This window comes from Choloepus didactylus, chromosome 5 (genome assembly GCF_015220235.1).
Source record: "Choloepus didactylus isolate mChoDid1 chromosome 5, mChoDid1.pri, whole genome shotgun sequence".
NCBI classification, from domain to species: domain Eukaryota; kingdom Metazoa; phylum Chordata; class Mammalia; order Pilosa; family Megalonychidae; genus Choloepus; species Choloepus didactylus.
Genome location: NC_051311.1, coordinates 30,065,014 through 30,085,043, shown reverse-complemented (window position 1 = coordinate 30,085,043; position 20,030 = coordinate 30,065,014). Strand labels below are relative to the sequence as shown.

The window sequence follows — 20,030 nt, the reverse complement described above, 5'->3', positions numbered from 1 at the left end:
TCTGCCGGGCTAGAAGAGACTTTCACAATTATGACCTCATTTGACCCTCTGAGTGCCTGCAGTAAATAAATACTAGATCCGTCCTACAGCCGAGGAACGTGAAGGTCAAATGGCCGCGCACGCTCCCGCGGGTAGAAGTGGCAGAAGCCAGGCCCCCCCAGCCAGGGCCCTCCGAGCTCGCCGTGCTGCCTCCTACAAAGGACACGAAACCTCTAGCGAGAGACACGGGCCAGGCGGCGTGAAGTGCTAAGTTTTGTTGTACTTCTCAGGGCGCCGGATTTTCAAAGGACTGAAATGTCAGTCTGGGCTGAGGTAATCTGTGAACCTCTGGAGATTCAGGGTAGGCAGAGAAGGAGGCACTTCAGCAAAGGCACAAGCACGTGAAGAGAAAGGCCTTTACACTTATCTATTATTCATGCCCTGTCTAAGATTACAGTAAAAGGACACTTAAACAATGGCAGCCGCAGAGCCAGGGTGGAAGGATGCGATCTTGTCATGGAGTTTGCGCAAGGCGGGGAAGATTGGGAGTAAAAGAAGGCCGAAGGTCCTCAAGGCAAAGATGGAAGAGCTGCTGGAGGTTCTAGAAAGTTCAGATAAGGGCTGGAATCAAGAGCACCTGTCCAGGGCTGTGTCCCTCATGGTGGGGGGGGGGGGGGGGCAGTGAGTTATATGGGCAGGAATCAACTGGTCCCTGGACTGAAGGCCAAAGAGTTGACCATTTGCCCCCGACCACAGGGTTGCAGGAGTGTTGGTCCGGTTCCCTCACACAAGGATTAAGATCTAGATCAAGATAACGAAAGAGCATAGCTTGGAACCGGGCAGACCTGAGTTTATCAGCTTGCAGCTGTTGGGCAAGTTACTCAACCTCTGTAAGCCTCTGGTTCCCCGGCTGTGAAATGGAGATGGTAGTACCTACCTTGCAGGGTTGCTGTAAGGATTCATGACAATGAATCTCAAACATCTGCACAGAGCAGCTGTTCAGTCAACAGCAGTTGTGATTATGAGGAAGGGATGCTGAGTATCTCCTTCGCTGGTTGGAGTCAGGCAGCGGCCGGCCGTTACTCACCCTGCAGGCTCCTCATGGTGGCACACCCCACGTGAATCAGAGCCTTGTAGCCAGCCCGGCTGGAAACCCAGACTCTATGACCTCATGGGATTGTCTTTAATTGCTACTGAAACTTCTGCTATGCTGTGCAGACTCACACCCGAGAGGTGTGGACACATAAGGAGGACGACACATAAGCCAGATGGTCATTAGGAGGCTATTTGCTAAACAGATGTCACAGGTGTCTTCTCCCGAGCATGGAATTATTCTCTCCTACATGCTAGTCTCCATTCCCAAAAATGTCAACTCCACATGCCAGTATTTCCTGCTCTCGTTTTTGACTTGACACCCGGGAATCCCTTTCAGCCAGTACTATCTTTATGTTGATTGTTAATGTTTTTTTCTTCAACTTTTAATTTTGAAATACTTGTAAACTTGAAGGGCAATTGACCTTACCCTTTGACCAAAGCCCACATCTCGTCCTTCTCCATAATTCTTCACCCCCAACCCTATGCCCAGGAAACCCCTTCTCCTTTAAGACCAGGTTATCTCCGTGCCTCTTCTTTGCAGCTTTCTTGGGTCTGTCCAAGCATTAGTTAACCCCACCTCATTCTATTCACACTGCTGGCACCGCAGTTATGTTTTAATTATCTATTTACATGGCAATCTCCACCTGACTGTGTCCTTCATGAGGGCAGGATTCAGGTCTCACTCACTTCTGTATCACCAGCACATAAGACCGGACATTGCTGGAGTTCAATAAATGTTTGTTGACTGAACAAAGAACTTAATGTACCTGGAAGGGGGAGGTGGTAAACAGAAGGAAATAACGGTTGTAACTTGGAAATTGGGTCTAAGGCAATTTGGTTCTGGTAGTTCAAAGCCAACAGGGAGGGGATGGAGGATGATCCTTTAGTACTGCCAAGTTCCTGACCTATATTCATCTTCAGAATATGGGAATGAGAACTCAGAATTCCTGGGAATTGTCCGAAGTTTCCAAAGATCAAAGATAGCCTGTATTTTCCATGTTTTTAAATAATATTGAGTGGCCGTACTAATGAGTGAATACTTTTACTGTGATAGGGTCATACTAAAAATTTCAGAGCATTTCTGTTTAAAAATATATATATGATAATAAATGCATAGCTCACTATGACTTAAAAGATATCTGGCCATGATCTGATTTATTTTCTTTATCTTTCTTAAAAACTTCCAACATTTCCCCCCACTCTCTATTCATGCTTATGGATATCTAAAAATTTTTGTTTAATAAGAAATATTAAGTTTCATAGTAGTTGCTATGATCTGCAGCCTATAGCAAATGTTCAAACACTAGAAAATGCCAGCAAACATTATTGAGTAGTATTCATATAATGTAAAGGTTAGTTCTGCTAGCAAGGTTAACAGACTAATGCAGAATCATGTGCTGAAATTGCCAACTGAAGGAGCTCCAAAACGTTTCATTTCTTGGAACACTACTTGTCAGATTTGTATGAAGTATACCATGAGCATAAGCTTACTAATGTTTATTTTATTTGCAAGAATTACTCACCATTAGCAGCAGACAGATCAGGATCACATACTTATATCATGGCAACAGCCACGGCGAGGCTGCCCAGATTATGACTTCTTCTCTCCTAAATGAGAGTCCCTGTTCCCAAAAATGTCAACTCCACATGCCAGTATTTCCTGCTCTCATTTTTGACTTGACACCAGGGAATTCCTTCCAACCAGAAATATCTTTATGTTGATTGGTAATGTTTTTTTCTTAAACTTTTAAATTTGAAATACTTTTAAACTTGAAGGACAGTTGCAAAAATAATACAAAACCCATACAGCTCCAACATTCCCCTGCAGATAACTAGATACACAGAAAAATTTTCTTATTTTGCTGCATGTGCTGTATCATTCTATCTATCCATCCATCTTATTATATATCTGTCTATCAATTTATCCATCTATTTTATAAACATTTCAGAGTAGGTTGGATACATCATGCTCCTTAAAGACAGATGCTTCCACGTACATTTCTTAAGAACAAAGATATTCACTTATATTAACACTTTAATGATTAAGTTTCAATTCTTGCAGAAGAATTATAACCTTTTTTCTTGTGTTACTAATTTCTCAACTGATTTTTCTCAGAATTCAGAAAATAAAATAGATTTCCCAAGAAAAGCTAGGAAAGAATTTCTGCATGAAAACAGGCCTTGGAGATCAAGCCTAGACACCAGGGCAGGACAGGATCTGGGATACCTGGGTTAGTTGCAGGGTTCACCTTCGGAGGGCCTGCTGGGCTGGCCAGCTCACTATCTAGCAGGAACAGCAGCCTCAGGGTAGCTGGTGGAGATGGTCCACAGGTGGGGATGGGGGGCCAGGGCTGGCACAAAGGGCAGAGACTAGACAAGCTGTTCAAAGCTGTTCACCCAGGTCCCTCTCAGTGGACTTACGAGTCTTTTCCTTCTCAAAAGAATTGAAATCAGGGACTCAAACAGATATTTGTACACCAATGTTACAAGTAAAAGTACTTGTACAATAGCCAAAAGATGGAAACAACCCAAGTGGACATCAGCAGATGAATGGATAAACAAAATGTGGTATATCCACACAATGGAATATTATTCAGCCATAGAAAGGAATGACGTTCTGAAACATGCTACAACATGGATGAAATTTGAAAACCTTACATTAAGTAAAATAAACCAGACACAGAAGGACAAATATGTATAAATGTGAATGATATTTGTATGAAATGTAGAATCTATATGAAAATATCTAGAATAGGTAAATTCATAGAGACAGAAAGTAGATTAGAGATTACCAGGAGCTTTGTAGAGGGAGAAAAGGGAGTTACTATTTAATAAGTAAAGAGTTTCTGTTTTGAATAATGAAAAAGCTTTAGTAATGGAATATTCTGATGGTAGCACAGCATTTTAAAGGCAATTAATTCCACTGAATCTTATACTTAATAATGGTTAAAATGGCAAATTTTATGTTACATATTTGTCACCATGATTAAAAAAAAAAGTCTTTTTTTTGGAATCAGTCAAGCAAGTGGATACAATTGGGACCTTCTGTTGGGTACAGAGGAAAACAAAGTTTTGTTTGTATTTTTATCAAAAAATAAGAGAATATTTAAGCTTTATCAATACTGAATAGATAGATTGACCATATAGAGATTTTATCCATACATACACATATTATGACAAGTCAACAAATACTCTTATTGATAGTTGTATCCACTCCACAAAATTTGGAGACCCCTGATCATACCAGGAGCAGCCAAGACTCCAGCTATCAGGCAGGTAGGGGCCAAACCGTGGCCCCAGCAGGGCATGGCAAGGCTGTCCTGACTCAGGCAAGACCCTGTGCCAGGCAGAGTAACCAAGAAAGAAGCCTTAAGATCAAGTCCTGTGGATGGAACTGACCCGGGCCTTGGGAAGGTCTGCCTGGGGGTGGAGCTGGCAGCCCGGGGAATCCCAGGACCACCAGGCCTCCCTGTGGCACAGAAAGCTACAAAAAGTGAACTTTCATTTTATTAAGGGACACTCACAGATGTTTTGCTTTATGAACTTTTAAAAGAACAGTTAACCTCTGTAGTCAGGCCAGGACCCAAACCCTTTCCAAGTTCATTACTGACAATTTGGGAAAAGACAAAGTATTTCTATAACCCAGCTTCCCTCCCTAGCCGGCACCGCAACCAGCTCATCCATCTGAGCCCCTTAGCCCCCGTATTTTTTTTTATATTCATTTTATTGAGATATATTCACATACCAGGCAGTCATACAAAACAAATCGTACATTTGATTGTCCACAGTACCATTACATAGTTGTACATTCATCACCTAAATCAATCCCTGACACCTTCATTAGCACACACACAAAAATAACAAGAGTAATAATTAAAGTGAAAAAGAGCAATCAAAGTAAAAAAGGATACTGGGTGCCTTTGTCTGTTTGTTTGTTTGTTTGTTTCCTTCCCCCATTTTTCTACTCATCCATCCATAAGCTATACAAAGGGGAGTGTGGTCCATATGGCTTTCCCAATCCCATTGTCACCCCTCATAAACTACATTTTTATACAATCGTCTTCAAGATTCATGGGTTCTGGGTTGTAGTTTGATAGTTTCAGGTACCTACCACCAGCTACCCCAATTCATTAGAACCTAAAAAGGGTTGTCTATATTGTGCATAAGAGTGCCCACCAGAGTGACCTCTCGGCTCATTCTGGAATCTGTCTGCCACTGAAGCTTATTTCATTTCCTTTCATTTCCCCCTTTTGGTCAAGAAGATGTTCTCCATCCCACGATGCCGGGTCTACATTCCTCCCCGGGAGTCATATTCCACGTTGCCAGGGAGATTCACTCCCCTGGGTGTCTGATCCCACGTAGAGGGTAGCCCCCGTATTTTTGTTTCTGTTTTGGTTAAGAGCCTGATGTGCTGGGTTTACTGACCTTGGCAGGACTGACCTTTGGCCAAATTGTGAAGCAAAAGCTTGCCTCCTTGGTGACCTCAAGTCTATATCCGCTCCTAGAATCCCTGACCCTTTTCCCAGACACCCACCACTCTCTTGTTTGCCCAGCCTTCTTAGCAGAAAAATAAACTTACACCATGGAATTAAGGACTGAACCATGTGCCCCCTCCTGGTCCAATGGATGGACATCATTTAACAAAAGAATCAAGAATTGTGACACATCTGAGATTTTCACTCTTTTTCAAGCAAACAAGTCAGTCCGCCATTGTTTCATGGATGCCGAAAAAGACACAAGAATCCTGGGTCAGATGCAAAGGTCTTTATTACTCACAGCAATAGCAGTAGCCAGAGTATCAGCATTTTCTTGCACTGAGTTTTCTGAACCCCAGTCCCTGCAGGGTGACATGAAGAGGAGTAGTAGCACCTGCACAAGAAATGGGTTGCATTATAGGTAAGGTACCCTATGTTTCGAGAACCGGAATCTTTTGTAATAATACTGGTTCTTTGCTCTGGGCTCTGGAGTGAGACATTATCCCCACTATTCAAGGCTATTTGCTTTAAGAACAATCCTCAAAAAGAGAGTCTGAAACAAGAGCTATGAGTCCCTTTGCTCACAAGATACGCAGAAATGCCAGAGACCCCTGGTGAATGGTCTCCTGTCAAGACGAACCAGCGGGTTTTAATTGTTGAATTGAATTGAATTCTAGATTTTTGTTGGGCAGTTGACTGGGGGAGAAATTTGGGAACGAGGCCCAAATTGGTCAATACTGGTCTGAGGCAGGACAGAATACCCTCCCCTAGGTTCACACAGACCCACAAAGAACCAGAAGATGGGGTCCCTGCTCATAAGACTGTCACTCTGGGGGCAGGGGGACCAAAAAAAAGGAACAGAAGTAAGCATCGCTTCTGGCTGATTACAAACTACAAACACCTGGAGAAGGCAAGTCCTAGGCAGAATCCAGAATAATAAAAAGTACAGGCTCACTGTGGAAGCCCTGTCTGTCCCTCCCATCCTCCCACCTCCGAGGACTCATCATTTCCAGGTGTTTCTCTGGAAAATCTGAGCCCTGAGTGCAGTGCCTCACCCAGACCTGCTCTTTTGGAAATGCTCTGGGTTCTTCCCTGCTCTGTGAAATTGTCTCTTCCCTGAATGGACAGTGAGATGGCAGAGGAAACTTGCTCACCCCAATGTGTAAATAATTGAGGGCCTCTTGCAGGGCAGTGGCAGCTCAAAGGAGGAATCAGTGAGTCCACTGGAATGAACCCTTGGGAGGAATTGCTCCGGGGGCGTATGGGGATATTCCTCAGGAGATGGTTGTGCCGCTAATCATTTGGTTGAGTAGCTGAGTAGCTGCCCGCTCCCTGGCTCTGACCAAGAGTGGAGTGGAGGGAGCCCAGGAAAGCGTAATTAAGGAAAGATGCTCCCCAGGCAGTTTTGAGTGGGAGGGACTTGATTTGTGGGTGAGAAGGCAGGAGGGTGGAGGCCTGACGGTGGGGAGGGGGTGAGTCACTGGCCTGGCTTGGCCGGCAGGTTTGCTAGGCTACTCCAGAAAGCCGGGCATCGGTACAGGGTGGGGAGTACGGCTCGGCAGTAAGGGCCTTTGAAGCCAGGCCTCCTGAAAGGGCTTCTGTGCCCAGCTCTCGCCTCTGTCCCCATCTGTGCCTGAAATCCCCACAATCAATCACTCTTTGAGTAAAGGCATCAAAGCCTCCCAGCTAAAATGCAAACATGTTCTCTGGAAAGAATGGCACAAGCTTGGCCCAGGACACCTCAGGCCCAGTTGGTTTGTCTGGAATGCCAGCCTGGAGAGCAGGGCTCCAAGGCAAAATGTCCAACAGGGAAGTCTATGGGGAGCAGAGAGAGGGATGGGAAAGAGCAGGAGTCCAGTACAGCAGCCAGGAGCATGGTCTCTGGGGTTTGGGTCCTGGCATCACCACCACCAGCTGTGTAACCAAGGGCAAATGCTTGTCCTCAAGGAGCATCCATTTTCTCTCCCAGGAAATGGTTATTGCTGAGAAGATTACATGCTTTAATGCTGTAAAGGTCTTTAGTACAGCTTCTGGCACTTAGTAAGTGATCAATAAATGTTACCTATTATTTTATTATTATTCTTTACAATGTGCCTAGCTCTTCTCTGTGTGAAGCCCAAGGATAAGTGTGCTTTTTTGATTTGACAGGTCTTGGAGCCTTCAGAGAACCACACCCAAGACTTCTGACCTGGCCACTTCTATAGAGAAAGGATGGAAGGGTGAGGGGGTTGGGGGTGGGGGAGGGGAGGGGAGGGGAGCCGGTAAGGATACCAAGGGGCCCTTCCGGGGTGTGATTTTGCCCAGATCAGGCCCAGAAAAGCAACATTGAAGGAATACAGTCAAAACAGGTCATGCTCTCATTTAATCCTCAGAACAACTCTGTGAGGTGAGTGTTATTATCCTCGCCTTGTAAATGAGGAATTCAGGCATAGAGAAGTTAAACTGACTTGCCTGAGGTCACGGAGTAACAACAAGATTACAGGATTTCTCTCTTGGAGGAAATAGGTGGAAGGAAGAAGAGGGGAAGAGAGTTGTTTGAAGATGTATTTGCAGAGCAAGCTCACTGATTTTGCTTGGGCTGTAGGTGTATTTGAGGCACTGGGGTACTATAGGAGACCTGGGGAAACTAAATTCTCCCAGGCTACCTCTTAGCCGGCTCCTGGACTATTGGTAGGTAGAAGGACAATGATCTAAACCCAGGTCTTTTGGAGAGCTCATGCTTAAAGGGTCAGTGAATTTGGCACCACCAGAAATTAAAATGCCTATCTCGTTTGCACCAAAATTCCATTTCCAGCAATTTATCCTCTAGATACCCTTGGGTACGAGCTCCAAGGGCAAGTATATTCCTTGCAGCATTCTGGTAGCAAAGCAGGAGATCAGCTGATTGCCCACCAATAGGGGCCGGTTAAATGGACTGCAGTCTTCCATACAGAAGGCATAAACATGCACTGTTATGGAAGGACAGCCAAGATAAATTGTAATATGAAACAGCAACAAAATAGTGCTAAACATACTCCAGTTGTGTTAATAAAAATGAAAAGATCTATTTTCATCTCCTTGTGTATGAATAGAACATTTCTGAAAAGATATATGAGACAACTGACAGTTTCTCTTGGGGTATAGGACTCGTTTTCCTGTTTGAATTTTTACTATGGTTTTATGTTATTGTCACAATTCAAAGCATCATTTTTAAAAGGACTTTAAAGAAAAGGTATATCTAATATGCTTAGAAGTTTAAGATGCTTGCATTCCTGCATTGGGAACCTCTTTTTTCTCTCCAAGCCTTTAGTAAACAGCAGTCTTATGGGAGTTCCCTGTGAATGTGTGGGTATGTGTTTGCATGTATGTATATGCATGCCAGTATGTATATGTATGTGTGTGTGTACGTGTATGTGCATATGAGTATATGTGTATACATGTGGGGGAGGGTGAGACTATGTACAGTTGAGTAAGTATGTGTGTGAATGCATAGGTATGCATATGAATGTGTGCACGCGTATGTGTATATGTGGATGTGTGTGAGTGTATATGTATGTATATGAGTGGGTGTGTTGTGTCAGTGGGTGTAGGTATGTGTTAGTGTGCATGTTTGTATATGTCTGTGGGTGTGTGTATATGCATGTGTGTGTGCATGTGGGCCAGTGTGTATCAGTGTGTGTACATGTGTAAGAAAGTGTGCATGTGTGTGTGTATGCATGCATGAGAGCATGTGTATGTATGAATATCAAGGGAAGAATTACATCTTATAATGAAATCAATACCGGGCAAGGCCAGAGGGGCAACCTCAAGACCAGCATATAGAACATGAAACAAAGGAGGCAGGACGGCCAGCATCAGAGGTAACCAAGGCAGTGTACGCATGCTGAAAATGTGCCAACATCTTTAAAGGGCATAAGACTCTTGAAAGCTATGGAATAGGAGTTTGCATCAACCTTGCCTCCGGCTTCAGGAGCGGGGGGACCCTGCTGACCTCTGGGCCGCCCACCTGGGCTGTGGCCCTCCTACAGGAGGGTGCTGGCAGAATGAAGGGCAATGGTCATTTCTTCCAGTCCTGGGAGGGAAACCGTCTGTGGTGCTCAGCAGAGGTGGGGAAGAGAGGGCTTGTGGAGTCTATAAGCTGGAAACTATTCTCGCTTCTCCACGGGCAGTTTGGCCCAAAGCCCTGACCTTCCAAGCCACCATTAGAGAAGACGCCAGGTGCAGCTGCCAAGAGGATTCCTTTCAGTCCAGACAGAGTTGACCTGCTGCCACCTGCCCGGCTCCCAGGGGACATGGGGTTCCTCAGGGCTGGCCCCCGCTGGCTTGCAGCTGGCCAATGGGGGGTGCTGAGCTCTCCACCCCTAGGACTGTTGGGCGGATGACACGTTAGTTCACGTAAAGCACTTACAACAGTACCTGGCACCAGGTAAATGCCATGCAAGTGCCAGCTTTCGGAATGATTATTCAGCCCTCATAGGAGGAAAGCAGGGTGTGGCTGGCCTTTGGGTAATTCCCAGGCCTGGATTTCTAGGTCGAGCTCCAGAAAAACCCCAGTCCTGAGCAAGATTCATCCCCAGGTTCCCTGGTGAGATGAAAGTTCAGCTCCCCTCCTCCGGGCCTGCATGCTGTTGAGCTAGCATCTCCCAGGCAGCTGCTGTGCTTACAATCAGTCAAGATGAAACTGAAAGCAAGACACGCCTCGGCTTGTGGATAAGACAGTGTTTATCTTTTCTAAGACAGGGCACTCTGCCTTCCATGGCAGCAGGCCTCTTGCCTCATGGGAGGAGAATTCTCCCAGACCATCAGTGGGCCAAGTTATGGGACTTGGTTCTTAACCCTGGCCACATATTAGAACCACAGAACCACGCGGAGCCTTGGAAAATACTCATGCCTGGGCGCCACTCCAGAAGACTGTGATTCAGTTGGTTGAGTTGGGGCCTAGGGATCTAATGGCCATCAGGGACAAACACCATTGTCACCTGGTTTCTAAAGGTGGGAGGCCCTTTTCCACTCTGAGCAGGATATTCGTTTCTACTGTCTCGACATTCTCTTTCCAGCCCTGTCTTTCAAGGCGGCACAGAACTGGTGCTGGATGATTCTTTACTCATATCACAGGAATGGCACGGTCTTGAGGGATTTTTGACCACCACCACCCCCAACCCCTTCATTTTTAAGGATTCATTTCTCTAGGTCTCTAGACACTTAGGTTGAAAGTACAGAGATTTAAAAGTAGGAATCTTTGCCATTGTGAATATTCTACTCATTGGAATAGTATGTTCTCAGTTGTAAATTTAAAAATTGTCTCTCTGGTTTGTAGATGAGTCTATGTGATTGGGATAGTATGAGTTAGTCTCTGATTTACTCATTCATTTATTGGATATCTACTGTGTGCCAGGCACTGTTACTAGATACTGATTATGTAACTGAGAATTTAAGATTTAACAAATAATTATGAAGATGGACTCATTATACAGATAGATGACTTTTTCTTACTTTCTACTATATTTTAGACTAGCCAAAATGAAATACTTGAAATTACTGAAACCCACTCTATTGCAAATTGTAAAAACCTCCTGACTGTACCCCTCCTACCTGCCTGTACCCCCTTATCCTTTTTTACAACTTTAGAGTCTTATCATCACAAAGACAACCCCCAAATATTAAAGAAGGAACTTGAGTCCGCCCTGAACTAGCCACTAACTACAGTGTTTACAGTAGTTTTGGTAAAGGTTATTATAGCTTAGTTCGAGCTTAGCTCTGTTGTAGTTGTTTATACTTATTATCGTAATGGTAACAACTCCATCTCCCCTTGTTTGAAACCCCAAAAATCTTAACACCTTAGACTCAGGGAGACAGATTTTTGGCCCATAGGCCATGTCTGCATTCCTTGCTTCCTGTTGCAATACACTTTCTCCTTTTGAAACATGGACCCTGCCTTTAATCATTATCAGTTATACAATTGTGAACAAGGTAGACAAGTCCCTGGTGTCATTGCACTTACAGTGTAGCGGGAGAGACAGACATGGAGTTACACAAATATTTTTTAAATTATAGTCATGGAAAGTGCCACGAAGGAAAAGCACAGTTTTGCATGTCTAATGGGGATAGACCTAACCAGCAGAAGTCATAAGGATTTGGGCCGAACTTTGAAACATGATAAGAAGGTAGCCAGGGATTAGTGAGAGGTGGGGTGACAGGCCAGAGGAAGGAGGGAGAGAATTCCACGAAGAGGGAACAGCTTGTTCAAAGGAGCATCTAAAGAATGAAAGAAGGAAATTGTGTTCAGAGCATGGTGAGCAAGAGAGAGAGTGGGAGGAGATGCCTTGAGGGGTAAGCAGGGTTGTTGCTCACTTTCCCCGGGGGGGCCTTGCCTGATGAAATGGAGTTTGGGGGGTATTTTAAGCTGAGAGCCAGATCCTGAACTGCAGGGATGCCTTTCTCTCAGAATCCAGCCACCATGCTGTGAGAAATCGAAGTCACATGGATTTGACCCAGCCAAATGACTTGAACCAGCCGAGCTCCCAGTCAACAGCCGGTAAGCACCAGGTGCACCAGTGCACCATTTTAGACATGCAACCCAGCTGAGCCTTCGGGTGACTATGGCCCCAGCTGATCTCTGACTGCAGTCAGATGAGATGAGAACCACCCCATTGAGCCCAGTCAACCCACAGACCTGGAGATCATAAAAAACCGCAGTTGTAAGTCCATTAACAAATATCACAAATAGTGACCCCTTGAGTCCCAGAGCCTATAAAGGACTTTCACTTACATTAACTCCCTTGATCTTCAAAAAAATTCCTGGTTTACCCTTGTATCCCAACACCTCTATAGCAATGCCTGGCACAATGAAAGACTTCAACAAAAATATTTTTTAAGTGAATAAAGGTAACACAGGTATTATTCTCATTTTGCAAAAGAACTGGGGTTAAAAGAGATTAATGACATTTTAACACCACTAGCCTTAAGTTGCATGGACACTGGAACTCCTATCTTTAACTCCTTGGCCAGCTAACAGTCTTTTCTACCCTATGCCGTTTCTCACACCCCTTTCACCTTAAGTTTCCTTATCTGAGAGAACAAGGGATCTTTAATTTCCTTTCAGTTCTTTCATTGATTGAGGTTATTCATTACTCTGTTGCTCTTTGGGAGTGAGCCATCAATAACCCAATTTAAAGGCATTGCCAAATACAACCATTATTTTTCCATCTCCCAGTTGGCAAGCTCTGAATTCCCCAGAGATTTCAGATGATGTTTCTGTTAAGCCAGAAAATGAAGTCTCATATTCCAACAGAAATCCCCTAAAGGCTCTGACTGGAGAGAATATCTCCACCAAGGTAATTTTTCTTGGGTAAGTTATACCTCTCCCTGGCTAAGAGTCTAATTAGATGAGAAACTACCCTTATTATGTAATATCTTGGTCATCCTCTTCATCTGCCAGGATTTCTTGTTCTTACCTTCAAGTTTCCTGGCAAGCAAAGGCCACAATGTTGGTTATTATCTTCTGGTCCACCGACCCCAAAAGAAAATGCCCAATCACCTTCCTAAGACATTTATAGCAGAACATTTTTACCTTTAAAGTTGTTAGATATAATCAACATGATACTTCCATATTTTGGGTATGAGAACCATGTTCAACATTAAAAAAAAAAATGATCATGGTCCCTCAAGTAGAAGTAATTATGATTTGCTTATTTATTGAAGGAAAAAATGCCAAGGGAAACAAAATGAGTATAAATAAAGCAGCATTTTAAAATGAGTTTGTATTTCATTAATTACAAAAGCCTAAACACATTTCTTTTTTTTTTTAATCTTCATTTTATTGAGATATATTCACATACCACGCAGTCATACAAAACAAATCGTACTTTCGATTGTTCACAGTACCATTACATAGTTGTACATTCATCACCCAAATCAATCCCTGACACCTTCATTAGCACACACACAAAAATAACAAGAATAATAATTAGAGTGAAAAAGAGCAATTGAAGTAAAAAGAACACTGGGTACCTTTGTCTGTTTGTTTCCTTCCCCTATTTTTCTACTCATCCATCCGTAAACTAGACAAAGTGGAGTCTAAACACATTTCATTAGTAAAACTCAAGGATATGCATTTGTGGGAAACAAATTATTCATATTTACTATGTGCATGAATTTGAAAATCTTAAAATAATTTGTCAGACTCCTAGGGTCTGTTAATCACCATCAGAAACCTCTCACCTACAAGGTGCTGGTGTGTGAACTATATTCAGACAGAACCAGGATACAGGCCATCTTGTATCAGGCATCAATGAACGTGATATTGGCATTTCTTTTTCTCTTTTTTATTGAGATAATTGTAGAGTCACATGTAGTTCTAAGAAATAATACAGAGAGTAATTAATACCACTGAACTGTATACTTGAAAATGGTTAAAACGGGGAACTGTATATTATATTTACGTTTCCACAATAAAAAAAAAAAGGGAGAGATCCACGGTACCCTTTTGCCCAGTTTTTCTCAATGATAATGTCTTAAGAAATAATAGTATAATAATGTCACAAGCAGTATGGACATTGAAACACTCCACCAATCTTATTCAGATTTCCCCAGGTTTAATTGTATGCATGTGTGTGTGTGTGTGTGTGTGTGTGTACGTGTGCGTTGCCTTTTTATAACCACACTCATCTCCTTCTCACCCCCACCTCCCCTCTCTAAACCCCGGCGACCTCCAATCTGTTCTCCGTTTCTAAAATTTTGTCATTTTGAAAACGTTTTATAAATGGAATCATACAGTGTGTTAACTTTTGAGACTGGCTTTTTCACTCAGACTAATTCCCTAGAGATTCACTCAAGTGCGTGTAACAATAGTTCGTTTCTTCTTATTGCTGGTAAACAGTCCAAACTAAGTATGTACACCACAGTTTGTTTAACCAGTCATCTGTTGAAGGACGTCCGGGCTGATTCCAGTTTTTGCCTGTTAGAAAAGCAGCTGCCATGGGCATTTGTGTACAAGTTCCATTTCTCTGGGACAAATGCCCAGGATGGTTTTGTTTTTTAATTCACTGAGTTTATCAATATTTGACAGGCATTTATTTGTTAGAGAAATAAGAAATTCCTCAGATTATAAACTCTTACAAATTTTTGGTGCAACTTCTGGTTGTTCCTTTACAGGTATCTGCTTTGTTTTTTACTTGGGTTTTGTTTTGTTTTAGTGCTTGGCTTCAAGCACTAAACTGGGTCTTCCTGACGCTGTGAGAGCAATGACCTGTCCTGCCCAGGGGTGCACCTGTCCAACCATCTACCTGAAAGTAGCATTAGAACAGGGGGTAAAGCTGAGTGGTAAGAAGAAACAATGCAGAAATTCCTTTGTGGAAGCCTCAGCAGAACAATTACAGTTTTACTCATTCATTTATTCATTCTTTCCTTCACTCATTCATCCTTTCTACAACTGTTGACTGCACACTTACTATGTCCTAGGCACTGTAGCTACTTTCATTGGTTTATTCTCTAAATTGATTGAATTGATTCACTATCCTTCCTTTCGATCATTCAAAATAAAAATTCCATTGGTCATGCCTTATGTTGGATATCTGCAAACTATGGCCCATGGGCTAAATCCAGCCACAGCCTGTTTTGATATGGCTATTGAGCCAAAAATGGTTTTTACATTTTTAAAGAGTCATAACAAACAAACAAACAAGGAAGAATATGCCGCAGACACCATATGTAGCCCCTAATGCCTAAACTATTTACTATCTAGCCCTCTACCAGAAAGGCTTCCTAAACCCTGCCTTGGGTAGTTAGCAAAGAGGAAGTAGTAAGGTGTCACCAGGACTTGGAGATAAGGTTATTCTTTGAGAATTAAAACTTGTAAAATCAACAAATCACTGATGAAATTTGGAGGGAAAGTTGGTAATCTGACTGAGAAGATTTGAGAAATAACCAAACCCCAAATCCAATCAAGATGACTATGATTAGAATATAACCAAAGAATATGTGATCTAAGCAACTGTCTAAAAAAATATTTAAGGTTTTTGGGTGATGGTGTGGCAAGTTAACAGAATCACAGGATAAACAATAAGAAATATAACCAGTAGGTAATTCAGAGCACTATTTTAATTTAAAAGTAACACAGCAATAAATATTATGGCATAGGATACAAAATTCATGTGAATTCAATATATATCAAATATATATAGAACATTTATTCTCCTTTTTTGATTGGGTCTCAATGGAAAAGTTTGAGAGTTTTCCTCTTAAAGGATGTGGCAAAATATTTAAGGAGTTTCAAAAAGGGGAAGTCTAAGAAAGTAAACTTTTGTCAGCATTATTTTAGCTTCATCTGAGGACGAGATATTGCATATTCCTATAAAGAAGGAGGTGAACTCAATTGTTGGGCAAGAATGATTCATCAGTCTTTCCAAAACCTGGATAAAACACTCCTCAAAACTACGCAGTTCTGAAAACTAAAACAACTTCAAGAATAAAAATCAATAAAACTATGCAATTCTGTTTGTTTGGGATTCACTAAGCAACACTGATTACTGAGATGGTTTCTCAGGAACCATGATACCAGGAAGTGGTTGCTTTCTGGTGCATAGAGATCTGCATTCTGACCACTCTAAATTAGAACATGGGCAGTGTGGTTTATATATGAATATCTTGAGTGGTTTTCCTTATACTGTGTGGATTTTTTTGTGTCTTTTTTTGTTTGTTTTGCTTGATTTTTATTTCTAGTTTTTAAAATATGTTCATATAACATACATTATGAAATTTTTTTGAATTATGAAAATTTCAAATAACACATAATGTGTAGAGTAGAACGGCACCTGTGCCAAGACCCCACCAATCCCACTCTTCTGTAATCACAGGCCCAAAAGATTGCCAACTGTCCAAAAATATAAAGATATATTATTTAAAAATATAAGATGGGATCATAGCATATATGCTCCCCCACAACTTTTTTTCACATAACAACCTATCATGGGCAGTCTTCCAAGTCAGAAAATAATGATCTACAATTCTTTTTGATGGCTGCATAGTATTACATCCTATGGCACCACCATTGTTTATTAACCATTCTTTAATAATGAGTTCTTAGATTACTGCACTTTTTGCTATTCCAACTAATGCTGCAGTGTATATAGCAGCACGTATATAACTTTGTCCACGGTGCAAGTATATCTAAAGGACAAATTTCTATTAGTGGGCTTTCCACGAAGACTGCCCTGAAAGCGAAAAAGGAAGCCCCTGCTCCTCCAAAAACCAATGCCAAAGCAAAGGCTTTGAAGGCCAAGATACTGAAAGTAATCCATAGCCACACACAAAAAATCTGCAGGTCACCCACTTTCTGGCAGCTCAAAACACTGTGCCTCTGAAAACAGCCCAAATATCCTTAGAAAATCACCCCCAGGAGAAAGAAGTTTGACCACTGTGCCATCATTAAGTTCCCCCTGACCGCCGAGTCAGCCATGAAGAAGATTGAAGACAACTGCACACTTGTGTTCACTGTGGATGTCAAGGCCAACAAGCATCAGATCAAACAGGCTGTGAAGAAGCTCTATGACATTGACAAGCCCAAGGTCATCACCCTAATCAGGTCTGATGGAGGGAAGAAGGTACATGTTCGACTGGCTCCTGACTGTGATGCTTTGAATGTTGCCAACAAAATTGGGGTCATCTAAGCTGAGTCCAGCTAGCTAATCCTAGATAAAAATTTTTTGACCAAAAAAAATTTTTTTTCCGTTAGTGAAACTGTTGGTTTAAAGGGTATGTATATATTTTTTCTCTGAATACTGATTAAGCAATACATCTCGCACATATACATGTTACTGGTTTCAAATAGATGTAGATGCTTCTGTCTAATAAAATTCAAATTAGTTTAAAATTAAAAAGAAGGGAAAGAAAGGGAGGGAGGGAAGGTGGGAGGGAGGGAGGGAGGAAGGAAGGAAGGAAGGAAGGAAGGAAGGAAATTTTGCATTTATATGAAATGTCCAGAAAAGGCAAATCCATAGAGACATAAGTTGAGTATTGGCTTCCAGGGGCTGGGGAGGGGGCAAATGGAGAGTGACAACTAATGTGTACTGGGTTTCTTCTTGGGGTAATGAAAATGTTCTGGAATTAGATAGCAATGATGGTTGCACAATTCAGTGAATATATTAAATACAGTAAATATGCCACTGAATTGTGCACTTTGAAAGGGTGAATTTTATGGCATGTGAACTATATCTCAATTAAAAATTAAATTTAAAAATTTAAAAATAATGCATAGTTAAAATTTCCATAGTTACTGCTTAACTGCCCTTCCAAAAAACTGTATCAATTTGTACTTCACAACATTGTAGGAAGTATTTTCCAATGCTCTCAGAATCCTGAATATTGATAATTATAATCTTTGCCAATCTGTTCAGTGAAAAATATCTTACTTTCTTTGTCATGTCTCTGATTACTAATGAAGTTGAACTTTTTAAAATAAATTAACTGTGGTAACATATATACAATATAAAATTTCGCATTTTAACCACTTTCAGCGTACATTTCAGTGCCATTAATTACATTCATAATGTGCTGCCATCACTACCACCCGTTATCCAAACTTTTCCATCACTCCAGACAGAAACTCTGTACCCATTAAGCGTTGACTCCCCATTTCCCCTGCTTCCAGCCCCTGGTAACCTCTAATCTACTTTCTGTAGCTATTAATTTGCATATTGTAGTTATTTCATATAAGTGGAATCATGTAATACTTGACCTTTTGTATCTGGATTATTTCACTCAACATGATGTCATCAAGTTTCATCCATATTCTAACATGAATCAGAACTTCAGACCTTTTTACAGAGGAGTAATATTCCATTGTGTGTATATTCTGCATTTTGTTTATGCATTCATCTGTTGATGGACGCTTGAGTTGCTTCCACCTTTTGGCTATTGTGAATAATGCTGCTATGAATATAGGTGTATAAATATCTGTTAGAGTCCCTCCTTTCAATTCTTTTGGGTATATGCTAGGTCATATAGTAATTCTATATTTCTGAGTAACTGCCAAACTGTTTTTCACAGTGGCTGCACCATTTTACATTCTCACCAACAACATATGAAGTTTCCTATTTCTTTGCATCCTCACCAGCAGTTGTTATTTTCTGTTTTTTTTTTAAATAATAGGCATTCTAATGTCTATGAGTTGGTATCTCATTGTGGTTTTGATTTGCATTTCCCTAACGGCTAATGATATTGAGCATCTTTTCATATGCTTATTGGTCATTGGTATATCTTCTTTGGAAAAATGTCTATTCAAATTTCTTGCTAATTTTTAAAAATGGGTTGCTTCTTTTTATTGTATTCTGACTTTCATGATGAAGTCCTTTGAGACACAAAAGTTTTAATTTTGATGAAGTCCCATTTGTCTGATTTTTCTTTTGTTGCTTGTTCTTTTTCTGTAAAGTAAAACCATACATTTTTAAAAAATGTTTATCAGTCTCTTGCATTTCTTATTCTTTGAATCTTATTGGATTTTTACAAATTTGGCTAATGGGAGTCAGGCCTGGGAGCCTGAATGAGTCTGAACGTACTGTCAAGATGGAATTTCCACAGCTCAGTGCTGAGGTTGGGTTTCCTGCTCCAGGGGTCATTCCACAGAGGCCGTGTTATCAGAAGGCCCTTCTTTCTGATATCTCTATCTTCCCATCAGCTGGACATAGAATTCCCCTATTCCTCTAGTGGTTGGACTCTACCTTACTCTCAGGAGTGCTTTCCTAAAACATCCCAGGGACTGGAAGACAAGATCGCCATCTTTTTTGTTGGTTGAATGATTTACTCAGTCCTCTCTAATCTTGTTCTGGGTAAACTCTAGAACACCTTGATGTCTCTGTGAACCATTCAGTACAAATACTTTTTTAAAAGAGCCTCAGACTTCACAGAATTCTAACAGTCAGTAATTTGCAGAAATGTTTTATAGAAACAGAAAACATTTCAATTACTAAATTTCTAGAACATATTTATTAACTGGTAGTATGGAATTTGGGGTGGCAAGTGAAGAATTTGAGAAGAAGAGGGTTTGGTAAATCAGAGAACTGCTATAGATGAAGAGTAGGTGTCTGAATTCTCCTCTTGGTTATTGGGCATATTTAAAAAGAATCTTGTAAACTCAACTGAATAGGCAGTTAAGGGTTGAAAGAGCCTTCAACCCCTGGGGAGGCTCCAGGTGCCCTGCTCACTAGCAAGGCTCTCTCAAGTAGCCACAGTGACACCTGGCCATGGAGCTAAGCAAAGGGATTTATTACTTTTATTCAGAGAGTTCCTGGCACCACAGGAAAAAGGAAAACTTACTTCTTGAAGTCTACATGTCACAGGAGGTCAGACGCCCTTGAGTGTTGCTCTTCTGGCTCCAGATCAACCTTGACCTCCTCCCCAGCTGAACCAAAAGGGAAAGTTCTCCAGTTCCCCAGATCCCACCCCATCCACGCTGACCTCCTGAGGCTTCCTCTGGGATTCATTTTCAAACCCAGGCTGAATGGGGCT

General features: G+C 41.7%; 1 protein-coding gene across 1 annotated transcript; it reads left to right on the top strand.

Moving 5' to 3' along the window:
- Positions 1–454: 454 nt before the first annotated feature.
- LOC119535221 (60S ribosomal protein L23a-like) lies at positions 455–17,194 on the top strand. Its single transcript, XM_037837706.1, has 2 exons — positions 455–640; positions 16,910–17,194. The coding sequence occupies exons 1-2, from the start codon at positions 455–457 to the stop codon at positions 17,192–17,194; spliced, it is 471 nt and encodes a 156-aa protein (XP_037693634.1).
- The last annotated feature ends 2,836 nt before the right edge of the window (positions 17,195–20,030 follow it).